Below are 26,626 nucleotides of genomic sequence, written 5' to 3'. Positions count from 1 at the left end.
GTGTGTGGGTGCTGAGGGGAAGGACACTAAAGGAAGCTGACCCCTCTTGTATGAAACAACTCAGTCAGCTCAAGGTATTTAAGCCCTTTTCTCTTTCTTTATTGCAGGGATGGGACGTTTTGTTATAGACATGAGCTTTGGCCCAGAAATTGAATCCCCCAAGTCAACAGTTCCCACTGCAGAGCGATCTGTTTGATTACTCAATCTTTTCATCATAATTTGGGAGGGAAGATTTCAAAAAATGACCAAACTGAAGCTAACTGTAGTCCTCAGATGAATATTCCTGCACCAAACAATGCTGTCCCCCATTCTCAAAGGGTAGCTTTTGGTCCTGCATGAAATGTAGTGATTTTGCAAGTAAGCTTAGAAATGCCACTTCAGGGATAGAGCTGAATAAAGATGAAGATTCTTCAAACAGCTCAACAATATCATATCTATACTTTTTTTTTTTAAATAAGGACGTGACGTGGTTGCTGTGCAAGTAACTTAAAATGGCAGGCTCTGGCTGCCATGCAGTACAGTTTGTATTAGGTCACTGATATTCTTAGCATTTGAGACAAATATTAGATTCACTGGTGGACCTTTCAGTGGAAGGATAATATGCAAAAAGTAGCTCTGTCAAAATGGCTTTACTATTCATCATTTTATAACAGGCATAGAACTTTAAATCTAGTTTATTAATTGAATCATGTCAACAAATGTTCTGGAAAAAAACCCAGCATTGCTGAAATATTTTCCAGTTAAACAAGATAAAGAATATGACAAAAGTTTGTAATGCATGTTGTAGGCCAAATTACAAGTAAGGGATACTATTTGTCATTTTTCAAACTATTCTGAATATATTTTCTCAGTATTATTTACTCACTGACTATGGCCTATGGGAACATTTGTAAAACTGAAGTATATAAAAACACAGAGAAAAGGAAAAAAACCAAACACCTCAAACACATCTGGACCACAGTGGAGAAGCCCTTATATCCTGATATCATCTCTCCTATCAAAAACAGGGAAGAGGACATCTACTCAATTTTTTTATCCCAAAACCCATATGCACAAATATTTAAAGTGTTGTATTTTTAAAAAGAGGAATAAATTCTACCTGGGAGGATGCATCAGTGGAGAAAGTCTGGAAGAATTGTTAACCCATACATAAGAAACATTTTGAGCAATGTAGCTCAGCACAGACTGTATCATTTCATGATCATTTACAATCAAATGGTCGTCCACCTTTAAATTCATAACCAATTCCTCGCTGTAGGTCAGAATTAAGTCTAAAATGGCTGTCCCCTGGTGATTTCTTCCACTTTTTGGAATAAAAAGGTGTCCCCCTTTATGCTGCAATGCCTAATTGGAGATTTTATATTTTGCCGTATTACTTTTCCAACAGATGTCTCAATGGCTAAAATCCCTCTTCACTACGAGGTCTTCTGTTTTGGATACTTCCATTATTTGTCCTGGAAATACCTCATCAACAGAGGCAACGGGTGTGGGAAAACTAGGGGGTGGGCACCAGGCATGTGCTCCTGCCCTGCCCTCTCCCCACTCCTGTTTCGCCCCCCGCACACCTCTTCTTGGTATGGCTTCCAGTTCACGCAGAGCAGTTCCTCTCCTGGGGCAGCATGAGATAGGAAGCTTTCAAGCCACACTGGTCCAGGGGAGGCCCCCACACTCATCAGAAGCAGTGCAGCACTGACAGTGATTCACATCGCATCTCATAGAACTGAAAGGGACCTCAGGAGGTCATCGAGCCCACTCCTCTGTCCTCACAGCAGGGACTATCACCGTCCCTGACAGATTTTTTTTTTTAAATCTATTTGCCCCATATCCCTAAATGGCCCCCTCAAGGATTAAACTCACAACCCTGGGTTTAGCAGGCCAGTGCTCAAACTATTGCTGGACAGTGATGCTGGAGGTGTGTGGGGCCTCCTGCACAGACCACACATCACCTAAGCTCATCAACCTCTTCTTCCTGATTTGATAGTCAGTGGTGAATTCCTCCCATGACATTCCCCTTTTTATTTTTTACCCCAGACTTCAACTGGTCTGTCTCCCACCATTTCATAGTGAGACAAGTCTTCAGTTAGCCTCGGAAGCAGAGAGCCAGAGAGCACTTAACCTTCTACACAGTACTGGTCTGTCTCCTTTGCTATAGTCAGGACATGTGGGTTCTATTTCCAGCTCTAACAGGACTTCCGTTCTGACCTTTGGACAAGAAACAACTTTGTTTCCCTTTCTGTGACACGAGGATAATAATACTTTCCTACCTCAACAGGGAGCCAGGCTTAATTCATTATTTGTGCCTTGGGATCTTCTGACAGGAGGCACTATGAAAATGCTTGCTGCTATAATTAGTATTCCCTGAGCTTAGATGCTCTCTCTCTGCTTAGAGACACTGATGATCTGTAACAAGAATTTCAGGCTGGAAGAGGAGCTGCAGCTTTACTATGGGGGTAGGCGGGGGTGGTGTGGTGAAGTCAACCTCCCACTTAGGTCTCTGCACAAAGCCTGTTTACTTAGAGTATTGTGCAAGGAAGGCTGAATTTCACTTGAAATTATTAGTTTGGAATAAAAGACTATTGATAATTATCATACGATAAATGATAATTGATCATTTAAACCCATGGTGTTTCAGCCACTAAAACTGGTTGCTAAAGATTCTATGTGACCCTTTCTTCTCAACAGGCAAGATCTTGACTTTTGTGTTTAAAAAAAAGTTTTGTATTTGGCGCTTAGCAGCAAGAGAATTGCTTGGTAGCTTCTTGCACATTTAGTTGTATGCTTTAGGCTATTTTGATTTCAGAAGAAAATGACACTTGCACACAATGTAGCTGGAAATCTGTAAATAAAATACAATTTCCCCTTAAGAAAAAGTAATTTGGCTACTTAGAGAATCATTGTTTAGCAATTCATGAACTCTGTGGGTGCTTGGAATTCAATTCTATTGTCCCTTATCTGAATTGCTTTGAAAAAGGTCAGATGACTAAGGAAAGGAAGTTTTGACTTTCACAAGCCTGTTATTGCTAAGGAAACCACTTCCTTGGTATTCACATATTCAGCATGTCTCCAGTTTTGGCTCTCGGACAAATTACATTGTGCTACTGCATTAAGTAACAAGCAAGGGTAGCAGGAATATTGTTAAAAAACCCGTCCACCTATTTTTAAAATAAAGGTGGTCATCACAGGTTTCACCTGATACATTTTAATACTCCATTTAGATCGGAATAAGGCCTTTAACCTCAACTGGATGTCTAGAATGTGCAAAAATGAGAACAATCTGTCAGTAGTCATTGGCAATGCTTCTGTGTAATCGCGTGTATCGGGAGCCTCATTTTCAACTATGGATACATCTGAATCTTCCTCCTTGTACTTCATTCAGCATTTAAATGCATAATTGCCTATTTCAAGCATTCAAATTCCAATCTGAGTAGCCAAATGTGTAATTCAGTGATCTTGTTATAGTACTCACATTTCAAAATTGGGTCCACAGGACCTGCCCTTTTCTCCAGCTTTTAATTTGAACAAAGAAATAGAAACACATGACAGTTTACTGTGGTTTAAGGACTAAAGGCAGTCGCCATACACAGGTAGTAGCAAAAGTTGCTTTGAAAAAACATGTTTGTTGACTTAATGCTGACGACAAAAGCCTGCATCACAACAAGGCTTCTTCATTTCTAATTTAAAAACAAAACACCTGTAACATGCCTCAGGCTATAACTGAGTTTTATTATAAATATACAGTAATTATCAAAAACTACAAGGCACACACAAATAATGGAAATTGTGCAAGTAAACCACTCTGCAACTTGTTGATAATCTGGGGGTTTCCTTTGATGCATCAAGAGCTATTTATCTCTACATTTTCAACAGAAGCCTCATAACACAGAGAACTGAGTTTAGGACTATAGAAGTCAGGAACTCAAAATTCTCATCCTGGGTCTCCCACTGTGGGGTTTCAGGAAAGTTATTTAACACCCTCACACCCTGCATCTGGTTTCCCCAGCTGTGAAAAAGTGATGATAAAATTGGAAAGAAAGTTGAAAGAAAGTTTACAAGGAAGTTGTGAATATTATTTCCTGTAGATCATTTTGTGTGCTTGCACTTGAGGGTTCAGATTTATTCATTTAAGAGTAGAGACCACTTGCCCAGACTTGCTGGACCAGTGGTTACTATTCTTAAAATCTTCCACAAGGCAGGAAGGAAGGAAGGAAGGAAACTGCATTGCTAGCTTGCCCTCATCCACTCAATCCCACCAGCTCCATCCATCTATCTGTAATGCTTCCTTGTGGCATCCAGGCTTGGGAGGCACCTTGCTACCTGAATTTGGTGAAAGGAAGCCTTGTCAGTGTATGCAGGAGGGCGTCAACTTCCTAACTCCCCCCCAGCTACAGGCAACACAAGCACTGTCCTCTAGACCTTGCAGATCCTGCCATCTCGCTATACGTTAGCAGTTAGCAGCCATGCACCCTAAAAGTGTCTCCCTGGCCCAAACTCAAGTGGACATATGCAGTATTCTGAAATTCATTCATTTCAAAGCAATTGTGTACCCAGCTTCCCAGTTCTGTCTCAGATGACTGTTCTGCTTAACACTCAGTACTCGGATATGTTTATTGTGAACCCACTAGTTTATTTAACAAAGCACAGAGCTGCAAGTAGTAGCAAGAATGACTTTGGAAAGGAGAGGTTACTCACCCTGGGCCAGAACTGGAGTTCTTCGAGATGTTGTCCCCGAGGATGCTCCACATTTAGGTGCATCAATCACCTCCCCTAACGTTAAGTTCCATAGTCCTCAACCTCTGAAATCCCCGACTTGCCCAGTGACCAAATACTGTTCATCAGGAGAGTCTGAGGCAATGGCTGGGGGAGGGGCTGGTGTCAAAAAGCCACCCAGGGATCCCAGTACGGCCAGCTGGGTGGCATGGGTGGGGGTACCCACTGCTCTTGCCACTGATGTAATTATACTGGCTTGGATGAAGATTTCCCTGCTTTTCTCTGAGGGGAAATTTTATCATCTGAGCCAGAGGACCTCACAGAATCAGAAACGGGAGTGAGTGAACGTGAAAACCTTGAGCCATGTAAAGCGCCTTCATTAAGCGGCAGGGTGCCCGGTATCAAGGTGACAGAGAGCTCCCCTGCAGAGAGGTACTGCAGCATAAATGGCAGAGGGGGCTTCAGTATCAGGGCCCCCTGCACTGCTGGTACCACGAGATCAGAAGCGTCTGTAGCCCCGCAAAGTGCTTTGGTACATTTTGCACGTGCCAGCTTGTCAGGTTTAGCAGCTGCTGGCAAACAGAATGGCTGTCAGAAACTGAAATGGAGAGGTCACAAGCGAAGCACTTTTTAAAACCCAGCGAGCCAGGCATGAGTGTCCCTGGCCTCTGTTTGTTAGAGGTTGGAGACGGATGGCAGGAGAGAGATCACTTGATCGTTGCCTGTTCAGTCCACTCCCTCCGGGGAACGTGGCATTGGCCCCTGCTGGCAGACGGGATACTGGGCTGGACTGACCTTTGGTCTGACCCCAGTATGGCCACTCTTATGTTCTTAACAGACCACAATGATTCAATTTTAAAAAGACGTTAATGCAGTTTTAGCAATGTTTCTAATGGCTTTTTTTATTTTTCTGGATCATAGTTTAACACCACACAGTCAGGAATGAAAGGAATCATTTTAAATGAAAAAAACTACTAATATCTATAATGATATGGATGTACAGGACTTATATTTTTAATACAATGCTGTTGAGATTCCTCTGCAAAACATCACTACCTTTATACAAATCAATAACATTTACAACCTATTTTTTAAAAATCCCTAGACAATCTAAGAAGTCCTGCATATTGTTTAGGGAGACTAATAGCCAGAATGAATTATAGGGAAACAGGAAAACAGGGCATTGAACTGCACAACCTGGCATTGTTTAATGCTGGAGCACCTACTAGGATTAACTCTGTGGATGCAATCTGTTTATATTTAGATCTGGTAATTGCAACAAGCAATACAGAATGTAAAGGTAGCTGGGAAATCTACCCAGCTGCCAAGGGAATATTGAAAACACTGAACAAACTCCTACCTGGAGCCTTAGAAAAACAAAACTGGGAACTGAGAAAGTGTGCTGAATATCTAATATTCAATTGTATAAGTGATAATCTAAAGGAATTTCACAATAATATAATAAAGGGAGCTGTAACAGCAGCCAACTTATATGTAGGATACCAAACTCTCAAACTCAGAAATCCAATTCCCTTCTGGAATGAAGATAGTCAAGCAGAAATTTAAAAAAGATATACAGCATAAAAACAAGTAAGAAATACAGTGAATACTTAAACAATAAAAGACGTACACTAGTGGTGCAAAGAATTATCATTGTAAATGCAAAGAGAGTTGGAGAAAGTATTCGGGGCACATGAACAAAGATTCCAAGATTTCAGAGACAGATAAGTTAAGTGAATGAATCGGATACAGAGCAAAGACAAATTTAGACTTGGTCTTGTAGTAAATGATAAAGTGGAAATGTAGGAAAAAGGAATATTTTAGTTTAAAAAAAAAGAGTTGCAAAAACTAGTAGTGACATGAGCCAAAGATAGATACTTTGTGAACAAAAATGCTTGCTGAAGAAAATTATGAGTTCTAATGTAACAGGGTAGATTATAAAGATGATGTACTGAATGAGAATTTGTCTCCAGGAACCAAAAAAAAGTCTGCAGGCAAAACTAAAAAATGCAGTATGCCAGGGAAGGATAGCATATGTAACACAATGCTTACTCACCTACAAGAAGAGAGTTTATTTTGTTGACGTTCTATAATGTATAGGTAAAAAGGAAAATTAGCAGCAGAATGGAAGCAAGTGTTGATTATATTAATAGGAAAATGTGGCAAATTATGCAAAGAGATGATGCCTCTGGATCTACTGCCCCCACATCCAGAGCCCACAACACTACTGCAAAAGCTGATGAATGAGAGATTAGTAAAATACCTGGAAAAAATGAAATTATAAACTGTGTACTAAGTGGTTTCAGGAAAGGAAGGTGCATAGTTCATCGTATTGTATGACTAGAAACAAATACCACACAGAGTGTGACAGTTGTCATTTTGGACACTGAAAACCACACCATGCTATGAAGGGAAGCTTGCTGTATAAACTAGCTACGGTTGGACTAGGAGGAAGACTGTTCTGGTTGATAAGAGACTGCTTAAGCGATATAACCATGTAAGTCCAGTGGGGTAGCTTTGTCAAATGTTTATAAATTTTCTACTGACATTTCATGGGGGGGAGTGTTATCAGCCCAACCCTGTTTAATATTACTACTAATGATCTTTGGAGAGTCGACAGGCAGAAATAGGTTTTAGTGTACTCACAGATGATGATGATGATGATGATGATATGGGCTAAACACAGAAGATTTAAGATAGCTGTAGAGCAAACCAATGAGTACTCAGGAATTTCAGAATGGGGAGATATTTGGGGACTTAGGTTCTCACTTGCTCAAACAGAGGGAATGGTCGTCCCCAAAAAGGAAGACTGAAGATAAATGGAACCACTCTTTATACAGAAAAAATCTGGCAGTTCAAAAGTTTACATTCTTAGGAGTTATGTTTAATAAACTTACTTGGAAGGGTTACAGATAACATCAAAGCTAACCGTAAAGACAGCATGAATCTGCTTTAAAGTATTGCTGGGAACAAGTGGGGGTGCAGATAAGAGCAAACTGTTGATGCTGCATATGGCATTAACAAGACTGGTTATAGATTAAGGATACCAAAACCTTAATTCAGCTTCTAAAAATCAACACACACAAGCCGATCCTAGCTCAAGCTCTGTGAATCACATGTTCTGTGAGCATTGCAACTCTCGTGGGTGTACTGCATGTAGCAACTGGAGAAAAGACTATAAATTTCAGGATGAAATTCTTAGATATAACCTGGTAGGTTAAGGTTAATGGAAATAGTGAACAGTACTAAATGAATACATGAGGGCAGTTGGGAATTGAGTACACAAGAAGTAATGGGGCGCCACAAACTCTCAAGTGCTAGCTGGGTTACAAATGGATAAAAGATTGGGTGACAAGTAAGGTCTGGAAGAAATTAAAATCCTTAGTTATGGGAAATTAAACTATAGCTGGATGGGTCTCTCCCCAGTTGTGCTTTTGAAATTATAAAGGTAAGGGCAGGAACATCAAATAGGATGACTATGATTTACAAGTTTATACATGGCAAATGGGGTCAGCATTGAAAAAACCTATACCGACTACTTTAAAAATGAGAACACAGTTTGGGAAGGGCCTTTGTGTATCTCAGAATCTAGAATTAAAAGATCTATTAAAAACTATCCAATTTTGTGGCCATTATAACAGGACGAGTGATGGGCAGTGACATGAATAAGGGATACTATGTCCAGGTATAACTGTCATCCTTTCTGACACTCTATCAGGGATAATGGTGAGTGGAAAGGGAGCCTAGGAAAGCAGAAATGATTCAATCAGTTGTTCTTAACTACAGCAAGTACAGTTATACATTTGTATCATAGTAATGTGGATTCCAGTACATGCTGGGATACTGGGCAACAAAATGGCAGATAAAGCAGCAAAAATACCTTAACAGTGAGATTAACATGAAAAGCCCTTTGACTCTTCAGGACTTCAAAAGTTTGGTTAAAAGAGAACTAAGAACCAAAAGAAAAAAAAAAAGTATAAAAGGTTCTATGAAATATGTCCTAAACGTGAGGCTAATGGTATACTTAACAGCCATGATGAAGTGAAGTAGCTATATATTCAGAGTGCTAACAGGTCACTCTGACCCAACTAGTAATTTTTATTTACTAAATAAATAAGCACAAAAATGAGTCATGGACACCTGCAAACTCCAAGAAATTGTTGAATATTGCTGTGGCAATGCAGGAGTAGTTACTTAGAACTTCATAAAGAGTTCTGCTTTCTGAAACACACCCGAGGTGAAAGAATACAGTTTGAAAGGATTGGTGAATACTGAGAAAGCAGGATAACATTAAGAATTTCTTCAGTTTTTTAAGGATCTAGTACTGGGTGAGATGAGATAGATTTTGCTTATGCAAAAACTGCTGTAGGTGACAGTCAGCCTCAACCTGAAGCTGTGTGCCATAAACAGGAAACAGAAAGAAAAAGAAAGAAAGAATGTGGGCGTTGGAGAGAGCAAAGAATTCTGCATTTACTCTTCAGATACAGGAGAGTAGCAAGACCATCAGAATCAAGGAGGAAGTCCATGAGAAAAGTTGGCTGAAGAATCCTCTTCTGAGTAGAGAAGTCTGGCAAGAGGCCAGGTACGACGCAATGCAGACATCAGGAATGAACAAGGTCCCACACAATGAGCTCTTATAAAAGGGCAGGAAAAGAGCCCTAGCAGGTGGTTAACTGAGGGACTGTGTAAGGGAAGCTTAGGAGGGATGAAAAACATGAATTTGGGTTAAACCATATACTTGATACGAGATTTACTGGCACGTTCTGAGGAAGGTTCTGTCTCTGAAAGAAGGATGAATTTAGAGAGGTTGTAAGAAAGGCCTACTGGCAGAGTTGGTAGGAAGTAGTCCAGGAAGGCAGCAGTAACGAGTCTCAAAGGGTACACTTCAGCTGTTGGCGGTAAGATGCTTGGAGCAGAATCTGAGTTAGTAGGTGGGCCTGGGTTCCAGGGTTAGCCAGCAGGGAAGGTGGTATGAAGTCCCTGATATAAAGGTAAAAAGACTTTTGATAGCTCTGAAATAAGCATGTTTAAACACTACAGGGGCCCAAAATCAGAGCTGAAGGCCTTTTGTCAGGAAGGGGTAGGACCTGGCTAGAGGGGCTGAGTCACAAGAAGAGGCACATCACTCCAGGACTGGAGCAACTGTTGACAGAGGCTGCCAGAAGAAGAGAGCCTGCTGCACCAGGCACAGACATGAGGGGATGCCCTTCTACATGTCCATACGCTGTCTGGTTTTTGAAAAGACAACACCAGGCCTGGGTGCTTCCAAGAGATGTTCAAGTAACAATTACATCCACATCCATTACATTGCAGTTCAGTGCCTCCGACTAGGTTTGGGTTTGTTTGTAAAATATGGTGATTCCTAGGAATATTTAACAGAAGGTAAATTCTTTCAGAAAGATAACATCAATTTTTGCTGCTCCCATTCATTGTTCCGCTGTTCTATCTACTTTTCATCATCCTGGGAATTACTTGGATCCAAGTGCTTCTGAAACAGAGCTTGTATATAGCTCCCCAGTGTGAATACCATACTGCAACTGGTCATCCTTCACTGTAGCCCAGGACATCTGGTTGGTGGAGAACCTTGCGGCCCAGTCCCCTGAACTGCTGACAACTATGACACCTCCTAATCCACCCACTCTTGTTTTCATATAATTCAATGCAGTGTCAGCAGCCTTCTCTGGTGACATCCCTGAAAACAAGAAGAAAGAAGAGTAGCAATTTAACATCTTTTTTGGTCCTACTGAAGTCAGTGACAAAGTTCTCTTCCTTCTCTGCAGAACCAGGTCCTATAGTTCTGTCCCTTAATAAATACCCAGGAAGTTACAAGGGCAATAGCTGGAAAAATCTTTGTTTATGGGAGGGATGAGAACAGCTGCAAATAGCTGCTGTGCTGTAGTAATACTGCAGAGACAGGGTTTATGTAGCTTCCCATTATTCTGAAATTTCAGCCTTCTTGACTTAACATAACTGGTGAACTTGATAGTTCAGTGACACATAATAGGACCTTTTTTTAAAAGGAAGCCATCCCTGTTGGCAATCTGCAAATGTGCCACTTGCAGCCTGCCAGGGAATTTGTTTCTAATACACTTATGACTTGAACACCCACAATAATTCTGAGAGTGAGAGTTTGTCCCTCTGACTTTAATCAGATCATCTAGTCTGACCTACTGTATGTCACAGGCCACCAACCTCCACAGCACCTACACAAAACCCAACAATCAGAAGTTGACCAAAGGAGATTATTACTGGCGGCCGGCAGAGAAAAGGCAGCAGTGAGCTGCACCATGCCCAAAGCCACCACAATGGCAGAGAAATGATTGAGACATACCCAGATAATCCTGGCAAGTGACCCATACCCACAGGCAACAGAATAAGGCAACCTGCCTTTCCCAAGCAACCAAAAAACCCCACAAAACTAAACAATAGAAAGCAGCTCTCCAGGACCTCCGCCAATCTGAGATGGATGAAAATGCCTTCCCAACCTCAGGATATGGTGATCGGTTAGACCCTAGCAACAACCAGCCATCCAAGTGGCTGACAGAGAATACATGAAGGACTGAACTGAAGTGTCACGGAGGGTGGGAAGAACACCCAACAAAATCTGACCTATGAACACTGAGGACTTTTGAGAGTGAATTCTCTTTAATGTGGGTAATGTGGGCAATGATGCCACTAGGGGTGTAGCCATGGTTGGGGTACTGGATCATACACTGACCACCCCAGTGGCTCAAATTCTTTACCACACTCAACACCTACTAATGGGAGCACTTTATAAACAATTGGCGAATACTTTGTCTTTTGCAGAAGTCTGTTAATAGTGGTCATGTCCCTGTTCACAAGCTGTAACCTTTCATTAGTCTACAGAAACACTGTTTCTTGGTGTTAATGCTGTGAATTAAAGCAGCTGTGATATTTACAGGCACATGAACATAAACAACGTAACTATTGGCTATATGCATTTGCCCTCATTCAAACTTTGTCAAAACAAGCCAACCAAAAACCGCCACTATTCACATTCTTTGCTATTGGCACAATGAAAATCCACTCCAAAACTACTGAAACCCCAACTATTGAAGTCAAAGAGAGTTTTGCCACTGACTTCAATGAGATCAGGATTTCACCCTGAGTTTTCACCAGGGCAACAGCTGCCACCATAAGGCAGAAATTCCAATAGCTGTTCAAAGATTTTTTCCAAACAAGTCACAGATTGTACATGACAAGAAGAACTTACATGAACTTGCAATCTCACCCAGCAAAATGGAGGAAACTAATCAAACACATTGCTCAAAACATTCCTTCAAACACCAAGACGACAGAAATAAGACTTTCCCCAAATGAAAGGCATCCAGGGAGAGCCAGCCATTCTTTACACTTCATGGGTGCATTATATGCAACACCGGTGTTCTAAAGTCACTTGTTTCCTATTTTTAGGATTGTAAAATCCTAATTTTCAAAAATTAGTTAGACATTTAGGAACTTCATCGACAGTGTGATGTACACAAAGGCTCTAGGTGCCTCTGACAATTTTTCCATGTGTGTGCACTCAGGTTTATTCTACAGTTATTAAATATTCTGCTTCTGTTGATGGTTTGCTACGCACTAAGCTAATGTGACACACTAAGACATTTATAATGGTTAAAAATGATTTTAGTCTGATTCTCATGTCAGGCTGGTTTAAATCACGTGTAACTCCATTGAAAACAAAGGAGTTACTCCAATGTGAAACTAGGTTAAGTGAAAAAAGAACCGAGCTCAATTCTTTATGGTCAATTTAAGGTTGAAAGGCCATTTATGTAAGGAATGAACTCCAATGAAACAAGACAGTGAGATGGGGATGTGGCATATCAGGGCTTTGCAGAATAAGCTGTGCAAAGTACTGTATTTTACACTGGTATTTTCTCTTGGCTCTGCTAAAGCCAAACCATGAACTGTGTATGTAGGGACTGAAAAACATGCAGCAGTTTCAGAAATCTGAGCTGTTACTTGCCTTCTTGGTTCATGTTTCTCTTGGGAATAGGAATGTAAATTAAAAATGTTCTCCTGTAGTGCAGATTCCAGGAAGAGTCTCATTAATACTTGCAAACCATAGCTTTCTAAAAATAGCAGTGATGTCCACATTAATGGTTCTGTAACTCCATGCACTGTAAGTATGTTGTCTCATTGTTTACAGGCTGTAACATAAGCATGGGCTTGGGATGACATTCTAACTCAAGAAGGTAAAGCTTTAAAGAGTCCTCCACAGTAGGATTGTGTTATAGTCAGATGAAACACCATGCCAGCTGTTTACCACCTATGCACCTGGTCTACTTAACATACCGTTTAGTATACTTTCAAAAACAACTTGAAAATGGAGTAATGAAAATTCTTTTCTGAACAGAGAGGAAAAAGATGTTGTAAAATTTCAGTTACTCCAAGCAATTCAGTCCTATGAATTGTTAGAGCCTGCGGACTCTAAGTTTCTTGTGTTACAGAAGTTTTGCACTCTTTCCTTTACTTATATTCTTTTTTTAAAAAATACTTCCCCACATTCACATTTTTCCAATTCTCTGCTCAAGAAGAATTAAAATTGCAAAAGCAAGCTTCAAATAATGTATATGAATAATGACATTTTATGATGTATCTAAAACATGATGGAACAAACATATCCACACTACTTGGTACTCAAAGAGCACACTTGGAATGTATTTGGAGTGCACTTTTTGTTCTATTATTCTGTGCATGTGTTGAAATAATCCACCCATACATGACTAGAAAAAAACTTTTGGGGGGGAAGGTGGGTGGGTAAAAATGTGCTTTGCTAAGAGTGTAATTTACATAAATCAGTTAACTGCAGTCTCACTTTCCCTCATCTTACTGGAAAGTTTAGATTGTACCTTGTTCCATGTGATAGAGAAGAAGCCTGGCTAGGACTACTTTCATTATGCTTTCTCCATGCCCAGTGGTAGAGACGGCACCAACTTGATTATCAGCATAGCCTCCACATCCTGCTCAAAGAAAAATTATGGGACTAAAGCTTTATAGCAAAAGACATTTACAAGTGATGCATAATTTCAAATCATACGCCAATTTCTCAAGTTCTGAAGGCCATGTTCGCTTCTAGGGGCAAAAATCTGACAGTCTGTTCATAACCTCCTTGTTTCTGAGTTTTTCCTCAAAATTTCAGCAAGTGTGAGAGCTGTCAGTCACAGCTGGAAAAGGTTGGTTGCCATATTAGAAGGCTGAAGAGATAACGGTATAATGGGAGAGGAGGAGCAGCGGGGAGCCTGATGTTGGAAAAGGAAGGAGTGATTATTAATAGCAGCCAAATCACGAGTACGTAGATGGAGGAGAGGCATGCAGGGAAAACAAGATAGAAAGGCAGGGAGGATGATGGTGGAGAAACAGGAAACCAGACGTAGGAAATTAAGCAGCGGGACCTGTACTGATGAATGAATGACTGGGTAGGTGCCCTGCAGGAAACGTGCTGACCAGTGGGCAGCAGAGAGAAAGTAAGAGTCAGCTTGGTAGCAGAACTCAGATTCCACTGAGACAGAGCATGGGAGAAAACCCCAAACAGGAGAACTGCCTCCAAGTTAGCTTTGTAAATTCATAAGTCTGCACTGACTCAAGAGTGCAGCAAACTTGCTGATTCTGAGGTTCCATGCTTTGAACAATGGGTGTTTGTCTCTCTCTAGAGGTGCTGGAACCAGCACCAAAGCTAAGGTCCTACAGCTCCCCTAGAGCAACCACTCACTCTTTTTGTTTTGTTTTATAAAGTCAATCCGGCCTCATGCATGGTGTAATTTAATAGTCACAATGCCAGAAGCCCCAGAAAACTAAGTCAAATTATGAGTTGCTTTTAATTTTAAAATTCTTTGAATTAAAGAACAAGAAAAAAAAAAACCACCAAAAACACTAGACACTCTTGCATTGAGAAGAGTCAATGTTTCATGCAGCCAATTTAATGAATATCGTGCCTCCCCCTGAAAAACGACACACACCTATCAGAAAGCTGGAGAACAAGTGCAAAACTTCTACATCCGCCTGCCCCCTCCTGTTATACCAAGGCAGCAGTCATTAACAGAATGAACTGACTCATTTTTATATGTTTAAATTTAACCTCAATGCTTCTTTTCAATCATAGAAAATATCAGTGCTAAGTAACTGATTTCCTTTACCCATACCTATGCATGCTGAATCACCAACTCGGCCCACCAGTTTATTAGAGAGTCCCCCAGTGGATGTTGCACAAGCTACATTTCCTTCATTGTCTATAGCAACGGCACCAACTGTTCCAGGTTCTCTGCCAAGAATAATATTTCACAGAATTAGGCAGGGTTAAGAATACTTGCCAAAGCATGTTGTGTCCATTCTGCAGATAGCTTTAAAAATGTGAGATTACAACAGAAGTCTACAATTGAATGTCATTAACTTTAATCTAGCCTCATGTCAGAATCACTTCATTTTCATATAAATTTTTTTTTTTTTTTTAAACTGAGGGAGTTTCATTATGAAGAGCCACTATCCACTTCTGATGGCAAGCAATATGTAACAATTCTGGCATAGTATCAACCTTGTCAGTGATAGCACAGATGTAACACTCTTTGCCTGCTTGATCTAGTTATCTGATCTCCCCAATATACATTTATATGGTCCAGTCTGAAAGCTTTCATTTGGAAAGAATAAATAATTTCTAACCCTCCTGAGCGCAAAGACAGTCTTTCAAATCGGACCAACCGAAGCTCTGACTCAGTCTGAAACAGCAACTCAGTCGGAACTGTCTCTACTGTTTCAACAGGATGAGCACTCTGAAGCCTAGTGATGACACATGCAGAAAAGACGAATAACAAAATAGCAGTGGCCCTAAGAACGCCTTGCATTCTCCTCCACCCACCCCATTTGTTGAATGCAACAATAACTTTACTAACAAAGTCATGATTCTTCATTCTACCCTCAGTTTGTGAAAGTCTCCTTATGCCAGTGAGAGATCAGGACTAACATATTGCCTGAATTTTGCAGCCGCATTCCACGAAATATAAAAGGTATACAATTACAGTCTAGGATTGTTACTCTGAAGCCTAAAATGACTGAGTCAACATGAAACGATAAAACCAGCTACAGCACGATGGAGAGATCTTTATTCAGAATATTTCCATTTTGAATCATACCACTGAGTTTTGCATTATTGCCATCTTGTTTTCAGGGTCTCAGCCCTTTAGAATTTATTTACATATTACACACATGGTATACAGACACCAGTAAGACATGTAGCTACGTCATTTCAAGTTTTCTAGACCACAGTGATACTGGAGGTAATAGCCATTCACCAGCATTAGGCCACAGCTAAATTTACATGCAACAGTTGCATTCTCTATGTAAAGGGAGACAACACAAATGGTCAATTGCTTGGCCTTTCAAACCACCCACCCAACACATAATCCCAAATACACACAACCCCTCACTGCAGCATGCACCCCTCACTTGCCACCGCACAAATCAATACATCTCCCAGCACAAACCCCAAAACCTAAAGCAATGCAACCCACAGACATAGCGAACACTTCCATCACTCTCAAATTAATCTGAGTCCGTGCAAAGAGAGTGAAACAGCTACAAGAATGGCTGAGATATTCAGATGAGAATGTTGCCAGGTTAAATCATCATTGGGATTCATGGTCTGTTACCTCTCAACTAGCAGCTGAACATCCATGCTGTTGCATGACTGTATTTGGTTAAGAGTATACCCTCATCCTGTCTACAGAATAAGCTTTACTGACTTCTGAGATGTACTTTGTGTCATACACTGTACCACTTAATAGAATAGGTAAATAACAATACATAATGCTATGTCGTCTTCCTATTATGGCATTTTTACACCCTTACACTGTCACCAAACTGAATCTCAAATCACATTATTAAACTCCACCCTTCCCTGAAAAGGTCAGACATTTTGACAGCTGATTCGTCCCCCTGCTGTTTCTTCTCCTCTGCACACATTTTATTATGGAAAGTTAATTTCTTTCAACTGTCTTTCATTCTGCTTCTACTTCCTACCCTCTGCTAATGGCTTTGTTTTACTTCCTCATCCCCCAGAACTGGTTTTTAGGCTATTTGAGCATTTCATTTTTAATCACTACACTTTCTCATCTATTTGTTTTCTTTGGGTATGTCTACACTTACTGGAAAAATGACTCCTTTAGTGGGGACATGCTAAATTGAACTCATCAAGCTCTACAGTCAGCCCCAATACTCCTCATTGTTGGAAGGGAGTGAGGGGGAGGTCAACAGGAGTTTCCACATCGATCTCCCTCTCTGTGGATGACCCAAAAAAAGAAAAACACAAAAACAAAAACGATCTATGATATGTCAATTCTAGCTACACAACTGTCGTAGCTGGAATTACGTATCTTAGATCAACTTTTCGGCCTAGTGTAGACCTGGCCTTCTTGACCAGTTACCACTGACAGCCCCTGAAGAGGGAAACTACTAACCAATATTTGATAGATTATAAAGTATTTGTTGGATCAAGTTTGAAACATAGTCCATGCAGACTTCTGGACAGATATAGGTATATTCTGTATGGGTCTAGCTGTCAGTTTAGTAGTAGAGACAATGCCTCATTTAAACCACATCTCGCCTTAGGAGAGAGACTATACAGATGGCACATCCTTGCTCAGCAGATTTGCTCAGTGTTTTGTTCAGGATGCTATCTGTTAACCTGGAATGCTTTCCTTCATCTGCCAATGGTGGAAGGTCTATGCTGCCAAGTGAGCATGAACTAGGTTCTTGGCTGTCTTCAACATCAATACCATTCCATTAGTTACACCTGAGCACATTTAATGAAAGTTGCCCAAGTATCATGGAAGACATAACTGGAAAACCGCATGGAAGCACACGTGTATATCAGGATAGAATTAAGCCTACAGAACTACTTTTAGATTGCAGAGTGAGTCTGCATGGTTGCTAGTTCAAGAAAGTACATCTTTGTATTCCTACTACAAATGGAGTGAATGAGAGATGTCAGAGTATGAAATTTTTTTGCGTAATACCTACTTTTTAAATTCCACAGGGTTAGAATCTGCCTCAAGTTTCTTCTTCCATCTCTCCAAGGATCTTTCCGTTATAAGTTTCTCCCCTGGAATCTCAGGAACATCCATGACCTTGGCAAAAAGTTTTGCCCCACGGTCGGTCAGCAACATGTGTTCTGTCTGATGGAGACAGGAAAAAAAAACAAACAAAAACAACCTGTTGTCACTAACTGGAGTTCAGTACTGATCTGTACAGTGCTATAAAACACTTAATTTAAAAAAAAAAGTGTATGCAAAGAAAGTTTTGGGGTTTTTTTGTTTTAACTTCCTGGAAAGCCAATAAAAAGCATAACTGTGGCCAGATCCTGCTCCCATTGACTTAAATAAGAATGAGCTGGGATTTCTATTTGTTCTTTTGGTGGAACAGGAGATTCTGCATTCAACAATGCAAAAACCAACACAAAACAATTTGCATTAACAGAATATAAATTGTCTTCAAATATTCAATACTCATTAGATGAAGAAAAACAGAATTCACTCACACCAATTATTTTGGAAACTTAAATAGGCAACACAGCTGCTCTTGTGATCTTTTATATGACTAGTTTTTCAGGCTCTTCCAATCAGTCATTGGTATTTTGCTTATCTACATGGATTTTTTTGTCCACATCACTGAATGACCAAAATGAATGACTATTTTTAAATCAATGAGAAATATGCTCCATGACAACCTGCAGAAAAATTTATCCGTTGTTCAAATGTTATTCCCTGTAAATAGTAAAATAATAATTCTAAATGTATCATGCATTAACATACATTTTTCTCAACTTATAAAAGGACTACAATGATGTTAACCTGCCTCCAAAATGCTATCCCCTAAAGACTACTTGAATCAGTTGTCACATGAAGTCAATCTGTTTGGTGAGGATCCATGTATTACTTCTTACTCTAATAAGGCACTGATTCAGCAAAGCACTTAAGCACAGATTCAGAATTCAGTGGGACTGAAGTACATACTCTGCTGAATTAAAGCCTGAATGCACGTCCTCAAACTCTGGAACCCCTTCTCACTCCCCAAGACACATATCCAAGAATTTACTCAGTATAGCACTTGAGTCATTCTGCTTTTCTAGGAGCCTGATAACTTTCTGACAGGCTGAGGAAAAAAAATAAAACCATTTAAAAAACATTAAAGGTCCAAATCGTTTTCACTAGTGCCTATCTTGAGCAGCGAGGCTGGTCTGGGGAACTACTGTAAAAAGGAGAATTTGAGCCTAAAAGTCTGATTCTCCTAGACGTGAGTGCCATCGACTCCCACTGACTTTTAAATGTGCAATATTTAAAAAAAAAAAAAAATGCCACACACACAGATGCCAGCACACAGTATTTCACTGTTGCTAAACAGCAAACTAGAGACCTAAGAACTTACAGGCAATGTGACTATTTTGTCTGGGGTCTATCACAGGGTGCTCTATGATCTTAAATCTTGCAGACATTTACACACAAGTACCTTTACTCCCATGATTAGCCCCACTCAATCCATTTCTTGCGTGCACAGGCATCTGCAAGATCATGCTCTTAAGGTACAGCTGCCCTGGAATAAAAGACCCACAGCACAACTACAGCTGGTCCATGTCAGGAACTGACAGGATTTGGGGCTGTAAAATTGCTGGGTAGACATTCATGCTTGGGCTGCAGCCCAGGCTCTGGAACTCCACGAGAAGGGAGAACTACAGAGCCCAGGCTGCAGCCTGGGCCTGACCATCTAGACCAGGGATCTCAAACTTCCAGTCTGTTGATCATCTATGGATCATCTATGGCCCGAGTATGTCCTCAATCCAGCCAGCAAAATATTTTGAAAAAATTATTTAATCGGGTGCGTGACTGCTAGCCTAGCAAGTGTGGAGAGGAACAGGGAACACATGAGGACCTTCTAAAATCATGGACCTACGCAAAAGAATAATCTAGTAAGACAGAGCAATCACAAGTGATGGGGTGCAAGCTTCTGGAATGAAGGTCTCAAATCTGGCTTAATTCTAACAAAGTGGCTGGGGCTTTTCAGAAAAAAGACCCAATTATCAGGAGGTTTGTGAGCAAGTCAGGAGAGCTGACATTGCTGATATCTAGTCAGTTTCACAAAATGAATCAATAGTTTCACAGCTTACACCTATAGACAGGATGGCTCTACACACACCTCCCCTGGGCTACAGACATGCCGGAAGCTGTGGGGAGTTAGCAGGCAGAAAGCAGTCTAGCCCTGCAGCACTCTCAGTGGCAATAGCAAGACCCCCTGGCAGATTTTCAATTGCCTGGGGGCAGCAAGCAAGGCCCGTGTCTGTGTTAGGGAGGTGGGAGTACATGGGCCAGCAGGTGGGTCTGGGAGATGTACAAGTGAGAGGAGGACCATAGGGACCCTCTCCCCTAGAGCTCTGTCTGAGGAGGATGCCCAGTGACCCAGCAAAAGGATTAGAGGACTGGCACCAGCCCTAAGTTAAATTGAGTTTGAGACCCCTGGCCTACACAGCAGTTGTAAAGCTACCCAGACTGAAGCCATGAGTCTGAGTCAGTTGACAGAGAAGAGACACAGGTGTCTTATTACAATTAAACACACCCTCAGTGTCAAACACTTTCACTTTTTTTTTTTTTAAATTTGTCAGATTAAGTCTTTATCCATGAGAACAGACATGGAATAATTTGCATTGCAGAAGTTGAGGCATGAGAAAGGAGTCTTCTGCACCTTTAAAACAATAGGATAACACAGCCTTATATACTGAGCGATGTTACCACACAATAGAAGACATACCTGTACTGTGAGCCTATTAACATTTGTCAGAGAGAAGAATAAAGACAGCGTATTCAGACAAAGCTGAAATGCTCTTATTTTTGCTGAACAAAAAACTTTCTTTGTGCAATACTGCCCCCCTCTGCCTTTGTAAATAGCCCATGAGCAGCCTGTGAGCAAAAAGCTCTGGGAATTGGAAGACACACACAAATAGATACAATTCAAAGAAAATTTTAAGAAGTCTTCCTGCAACATCTGCTCTCTTCTGCCTCCCCCCAACACAAGGCAGATGGGCAATGGAAATCTTATTACTGTATTTAAGCAGTAAATAGACATTCCCTTTTAAATCAATTTACTGGAAGCCATTAAATGTCTAAACAAACAACTTTTCATCTTCTATGCCTTCAGTTAATTAATTTTTAAAAGTTTATTTAGCAAAGCAGCTCTTGGATATTCCCACCATGCACCACTCTGGCGATTCTTTCACACAGACTGGGTTCTGAACAGGGAATCTTTTGCCAACCAAGAGAACTGTGTTCTTTAAGTTGGCTTCTACTACAAGTCAGACCATGGACATTGCCGGACCATAGATCTCCCGCTGTTGGGAACAGGTGCCAGTTGGGAGACTGCTGGCAATCTAGCCGGGGCTGGCAGCATGTCTAGGGCCGGCAACTGAGAGCACAGCTGGAAGACTGGGGCACTCCCCGCTTCCCCAGGAGACCTTAAAGGCCAGCAGCAGGGGCCCACAACTGACCTCCCCTTGTCCAGCCAACTCCCTTGTTTGAGACTGGTCAGGTCCCAAGGGCGCTGGGCCAAGGAAGTCCAGCCTGTAGCTAGGATGGATGAGTGTTGCTTCTATGTAGCATTTTTCTAAAAGGTTTACCTAACAACCTTATTGAATAGCCGACAGCAGAAAAACACCAACTGGAATAATGAAAAATGGACATTCCCTTGCTCTAGAGCTGCTCACTTTTCCCGCCACTTCTCTTTAATGTGGCTTCCTGAGCATGCTTTTAAATCAACAATACTGCAGATATTGACCACAAATGGGATATAAACAACATACAGGCTATGTCATACTTCTAAGGGGGCATGGTGATCAGGCTGATGGGAGGTGACTAAAGAAGGGCTGTGATGAGTATGCAGCTCTTCATTCGGCTAATTCTCCCCTGCTGCAACTTCCAAGTGCCAAACTTCCAAATGCTGGCATATGCGTAGCCATGCGCACGTTGAAGTGCCTTCACTCCCCTTCGACACGCCCGCAGCTATACAGCATGCCGGCATTTCGAAGTTTGACACTTTGCAGTTGCCGTGGGAGAGAATTAGCCTAATGAAGTCCTGCATATTCGTTGCAGCACTTCATTAGTAACCTCCCATCAGCCTGATTACCTTGTCCCCTTCTTAGAAGAAGGGGACAAGTGTAGGCACAGCTGTAGACTAACAAGAGCTTCCAAAATGAACCAGAAAGGTCCCAGGATTGAGCTGGAAAATAAACACATGGTCATGGGTGTCTGTTTAAGGACTTCTACAGCCAGTCTTGAATGCAGATTAATTTGTTATTCAAGGCTCTGGCACACTACAGAACACAGCAAAGACATTACTACCTCCTGCATTCAGGAATTTATATTCTGTTTTAGAATCTTCCAAAGTATAATTCAGGGAAGTGGATTGTACAGTAATTAACATTTCCCCCCACCCCCACAACTCATTCCTTGCATGAAAAACAAAGTAAGCCAGTGTTGCAATCATTAAAACAAACAATCTGCCTATTTGAGGGTTTTTCCTCCTGAGAATGCCTAATAACCCTCTTTTTTTTTTTTGGACAGCTATTTTCACACACCCACCCACACCTGATATATCAGATTTTAATTTCTGTTCGTTGCAAATAGTTTAACAAGAACTTCCTACTAAGGGAGCTGTTAGCTCAATACATTAAACTGCTGAAAGCCTTTCACCTCTAGACACTGCTAAATTCTGTCTCATGGTAACCAGTTCTTGTGCTCTCATTTACATCTGCATCACAACATTAGTATGTCACTTGGCTAAGTTAGGCCCAACTGACAGCTTGAGTTACAGAAATGTAGGATATCAAAGAGCTCACAGAATTTCAAGGAGTTGTTTTGGCCCCCAGATGGGGCCCATATCGTCCCACAGGCAGAACTGAAACACTGCTAATTACAAAACACCCTCTCATTATTATTAGGGCCGTTTTTCAAAGGTGTCTAGGGTAGTAAGGTACCTAATCTGCATTGAAATCCAAGGGGATCTATACACCTAATACTCTTAGGCTCCTTTAAAATCCTAGGCTTCACTGTGATATGGATTTCAAAGTGTTCCTAGTTCATACAAAAAAATCTGGGTAATATGCAAATATTAGACATCCATTCAATTTAACAGCAAGTAAAATGTCTCTCTTACCATCCATAAATAGTGGGTGCTGCAAGAATAGTTAGGGCTGTACAAAAACAGAGCCACACTGACATGCACAGGACTGCTATGAGGCCTAGTTCAGCCATTTGCTAAGGCTGTGCAAGACAGGAACTGCAGCTGGAGGAGCCAAGCTGGAGGCCTCTGCACCTTCTGTGTACTGCAGAGATGAGGGCTGCACATACACTGCTGGCCCAAAATTTCTGCCCACAGGGAACAGGAGGGCAGCGGCTGGTATTCCAGCTCATAGACTAGAACTCTGGCCGGTGGCTGAGAGGATGTGAATTCCCCTGCTATCTGATACATAAATTACACACCCATCCCTCATTTAGAAGTTCTCCATGGGAAGGCTGGCTACCAGAGCTTTGAGGGAAGACACATATTTTAACAAGAAAATAAAATCTCATTGCTTCGTTTTTGCTTGCAGAGGTTGAACCTCTCTAAATCTGGCACACTCTCATCTGGCAACATCTGTAGTCTGGCATGATTTTAGTTAGCCAGCTGTCCACTTATTGTGGGAGTGGCCAAGCTTCCTGTGGTCCCATAAAGTTTGCTTATAGCTACCAGTCATGATTCTAAGGCTGCGTCTATACTAGCCCCTTCCTTTTGGAAGGGGCATGGTAATGAGCGAGTTGGGAAGATGCTAATGAGGCACTCCCATGAATATGCAGTGCCTCATTAGCATAATGGCAGCCATGCGCGATTGAAAAGCACCACTTTCGAATCGCATGCTGCCCGTGTAAATGGGAGCCTTTTGAAAGGACACCCCAGACTTCAAAAGCCCCTTCTTCCTAAAACCAAATAGGAAGAAGGGCCTTTCGAGGTCCAGGGGGGTCCTTTTGAAAGGCCCCCATCTACACGGGTGGTACGCGATCGCACGCAGCCACCATTATGTTAATGAGGCACTGCATATTCACGTCAATGCGTAATTAGCCTCTTCCCAACTCGCTCATTCCCATACCCCTTCTGAAAGGAAGGAGCTAGTGTAGATACATCCTCAGTGTTCTGTGCTGTTATTAGCTCTTATTTACCCCTAAATGTCTTCTAAGAGCCCAACAAACAGTGAATGTGCTGGTAATGTGCTAGACCAGGGGTCTGCAACCTGCGGCTCTGGAGCGGCTCTCTAAGGACTTCTTTGCGGCTCCCAATGCTATAACTGCAAAGTTTAAAAAAAATGCATTTTTGATAAACAGTGAACATCTGAAAGCCCCAAAATGAACAATTCGTATCTAAACAGCAAGCAGTATGTGATCTCGAAATGCTGGATACCCCCCAGCATCCTCCAGAGAGAGAGAGAGAGAGAGAGGGAAGGTTTGGGAGTGAAAGTCAGAAAGACAGTGGTAAAAAACACACGTCAAGTGTGAGGAAATGGAATATATAGAGTTTGTGGACATCCTGCAGCAAACATGTGTCACATTACAAATCATTGTGTGCATACGGTTCTTAAAAAGGGGGGTACAAAAAGCATGACTTGATGTTATTTATAAAAGATTCTCTCATATTTACATGAATTACGGCTCTTGAATTATTGAGTTTTTCACCAAATTGGAAAAAATGGCTCTTCTTGATATTGTGGTTGCTGACCCTGTGCTAGATAATATTGACCTGTAGTCCGGAAAAATTCTCATTTGGCACCAGTCAGGTTCTATGGGTGCTGGATGAGAGAGGGTCAATCTGAATTAGTCTGACATCTGGTCCTATACAGTAGTTTTTGTTATTTGACTTAAGATCTAGTCTCAATATTGTTGGCATTACCAAAAAATGTGCTTGCCATTGTACAAAGACTTCATGATTGTAGGAAAAAGAGGCAAGTAAATAATAAGACCACATATCTCTTGAAAAGCACTTAATCAGTAGCTCTCAAAACACTTTACAAAGGCAGTCAGTATCATTACCCCCATTTTGCTGACAGGGAAACTGAGGCACTGTAGTGGGTCAGTATGGCCTCCTGCAGACCCGGAGGCCGGGGAAGCTATGCAGAGGCCCTGGTGGGCGGGGCCGGAGTCAGGAGACCAGAGGCCTGCCCCTCAGAGGGCAGGGCCAAGGGCTAGAAGAGCCAAAGGCGGGACTCAGGAGCCATTCGGTGCTGGGCCTCCGGGCAGGGAGGATGTGCCTGCACGAGCTCCCCGGGGCCAAAGGGAGAGGGCCTGCGGCCGCCCGGCCAGGCCAGAGGAGCAGGCCCCCAGAGGCTCCATGCAACCCCGGGTCCGTATGCCCCAAGGAGACTACCCGGACTTCCCAGACCTACCAGGACCTTCCCGCCGGTGGAGACCCCCTGCCGTGGAAAAGGCCCCGGGAGCAGGCCGCCCCAGAGCCCCGGCGGATCCCTACAACACTCAGACCCAGGACCGCCCTGCATCTCCTGTATTGCCACCGCCTGACTACCCTAACGACGTGGTCATGGACGATTGGCCGGAGCCCCCACAGGTGGATGACCCAGAGGAGACCGACCTAGGAGGACCCCTCGACCAGATGGACTGGGACCTGCCGCCAACAGAGGGTGAGGTAGGAAGTGGCCCGGGGAACGTCGCTCACGAACCAATGGCAGTGTGTTGCGGTCTGGATCCCCACTGCCGGGGTTGCACGTGAGCGACCCCCAGGGCCCCGGGCCGGGTCGCAGTGGAGTGGGAGGGCCTGCGACCCCCTACCCCCCTCCCTGACAGGGCCAGCCCCCGCTGAGCCTGTCTGTAGACCCTTGTGTTGCTGCCCCGCCCCAAACTGAGGGCTGGGCTGGTGTTTTCCCTTGTGTTGCTGCCCCGCCCCAAACTGAGGGCTGGGCCGGTGCTTGACTCTTGTGAACTGCTGCCCCGCCCTGGACTGAGGGCTGGGGCTTGTACGGGGGTAGCGGTGAGCCGCTGACTGCCCGAACTGAGTGCAGGCTGGTGCCCTAAACCCCCTCTTTTGTTGCCGCCCGCCCTAGACCAAGGGGCTGGGCGTCACGGGACGTGCTACAGGCACAGAGTAGGGAAGTGATTTGCTCCAAGTCACCCAGAAGGTCAGTGACAGAGCTGAAACCTTGAGTCTTCAGTGTTGTGGCTACTTCTTCATTGGTGCTTACTATCAAAAAAGCAGTCACGTTGCACTTTAAAGACTAACAAAATTTATTAGGTGGTGAGCTGTTGTGGGACAGACCTACTTCTTCAGAGCATAGCCTTACCAGACCATACTCAATATATAAAGCACAGAGGTCCAAAACTGTTATCAAGGTTGACAAATCAGAAAAATTTGACACATTAACATGTGGTTTGAACAGGTACAGAAATTACCTGACCCATTATAAGGCCTCTTTTACATACTTTGATGTTTTATCTGACTCTTAACGTCTCCTTTCCCCAGGCCGCCCTGTCCCTCTGCTCTTCTGATTTGTCAACCTTGATAACAATTTTTGGACCTCTGTGCTTTATATATTGAGTATGGTCTGGTAAGGCTATGCTCTGAAGAAGTAGGTCTGTCCCACAACAGCTCACCACCTAATAAATTATTTTATTAGTCTTCAAAGTGCTACTTAACTGCTTTTTTGTTTCGATAGAATACAGACTAACATGGCTACCTCTGTCACTCTACATGCTCATTTTGAGCCTAACTGTGCTCCCGCTCAAGTCAAAGGGGGTCTGACCATCTAAAAACAATAGCCAGATCAGAACTTTTACAATTTGAAACATGACTTGCCAACGGTTATTAAAGACACACTGTTCTTAAT

At 42.2% G+C, this 26,626-nt stretch overlaps 1 protein-coding gene and 2 long non-coding RNA genes across 7 annotated transcripts in view; 2 read left to right on the top strand and 1 right to left on the bottom strand.

Moving 5' to 3' along the window:
- Window positions 1–26,626, top strand: part of LOC142011486 (uncharacterized) — a 61,905-nt gene that overhangs the window by 30,587 nt on the left and 4,692 nt on the right. Inside the window, exon 1 of one of the 3 annotated variants that reach the window (XR_012645090.1) lies at window positions 23,778–25,426. The exons of 1 other annotated variant lie outside the window; for it this stretch is intronic. This is a non-coding gene — a long non-coding RNA (uncharacterized LOC142011486). Of the gene's footprint in view, window positions 1–23,777; window positions 25,432–26,626 lie in introns of those variants that run through there. One more of the 3 variants, XR_012645091.1, reaches the window with a different exon arrangement.
- Window positions 14–18,074, top strand: LOC142011489 (uncharacterized). Its single transcript, XR_012645096.1, has 3 exons — window positions 14–74; window positions 1,388–1,574; window positions 17,759–18,074. It is a non-coding gene; the product is annotated as an uncharacterized LOC142011489 (long non-coding RNA).
- The window catches only part of ASRGL1 (asparaginase and isoaspartyl peptidase 1), a 36,439-nt gene continuing 15,313 nt past the window's right edge, over window positions 5,501–26,626 (bottom strand). For all 3 annotated transcript variants that reach the window (XM_074991065.1, XM_074991064.1, XM_074991066.1), the window contains exons 4-7: window positions 17,743–17,897; window positions 14,874–14,992; window positions 13,584–13,694; window positions 5,501–10,399 (exon numbers count right to left, since the gene is read on the bottom strand). In XM_074991065.1, coding sequence (XP_074847166.1) covers window positions 10,176–10,399; window positions 13,584–13,694; window positions 14,874–14,992; window positions 17,743–17,897 — 609 coding nt within the window. In that variant the 3' untranslated portion in view covers window positions 5,501–10,175. The remainder of the gene's footprint in view (window positions 10,400–13,583; window positions 13,695–14,873; window positions 14,993–17,742; window positions 17,898–26,626) is intronic.

Source organism: Carettochelys insculpta, chromosome 3 (genome assembly GCF_033958435.1).
Source record: "Carettochelys insculpta isolate YL-2023 chromosome 3, ASM3395843v1, whole genome shotgun sequence".
In the NCBI taxonomy this organism is placed as follows: domain Eukaryota; kingdom Metazoa; phylum Chordata; order Testudines; family Carettochelyidae; genus Carettochelys; species Carettochelys insculpta.
The sequence above is the reverse complement of the archived record's forward strand: the minus strand, read 5'-3'. Positions and strand labels throughout refer to the sequence as shown.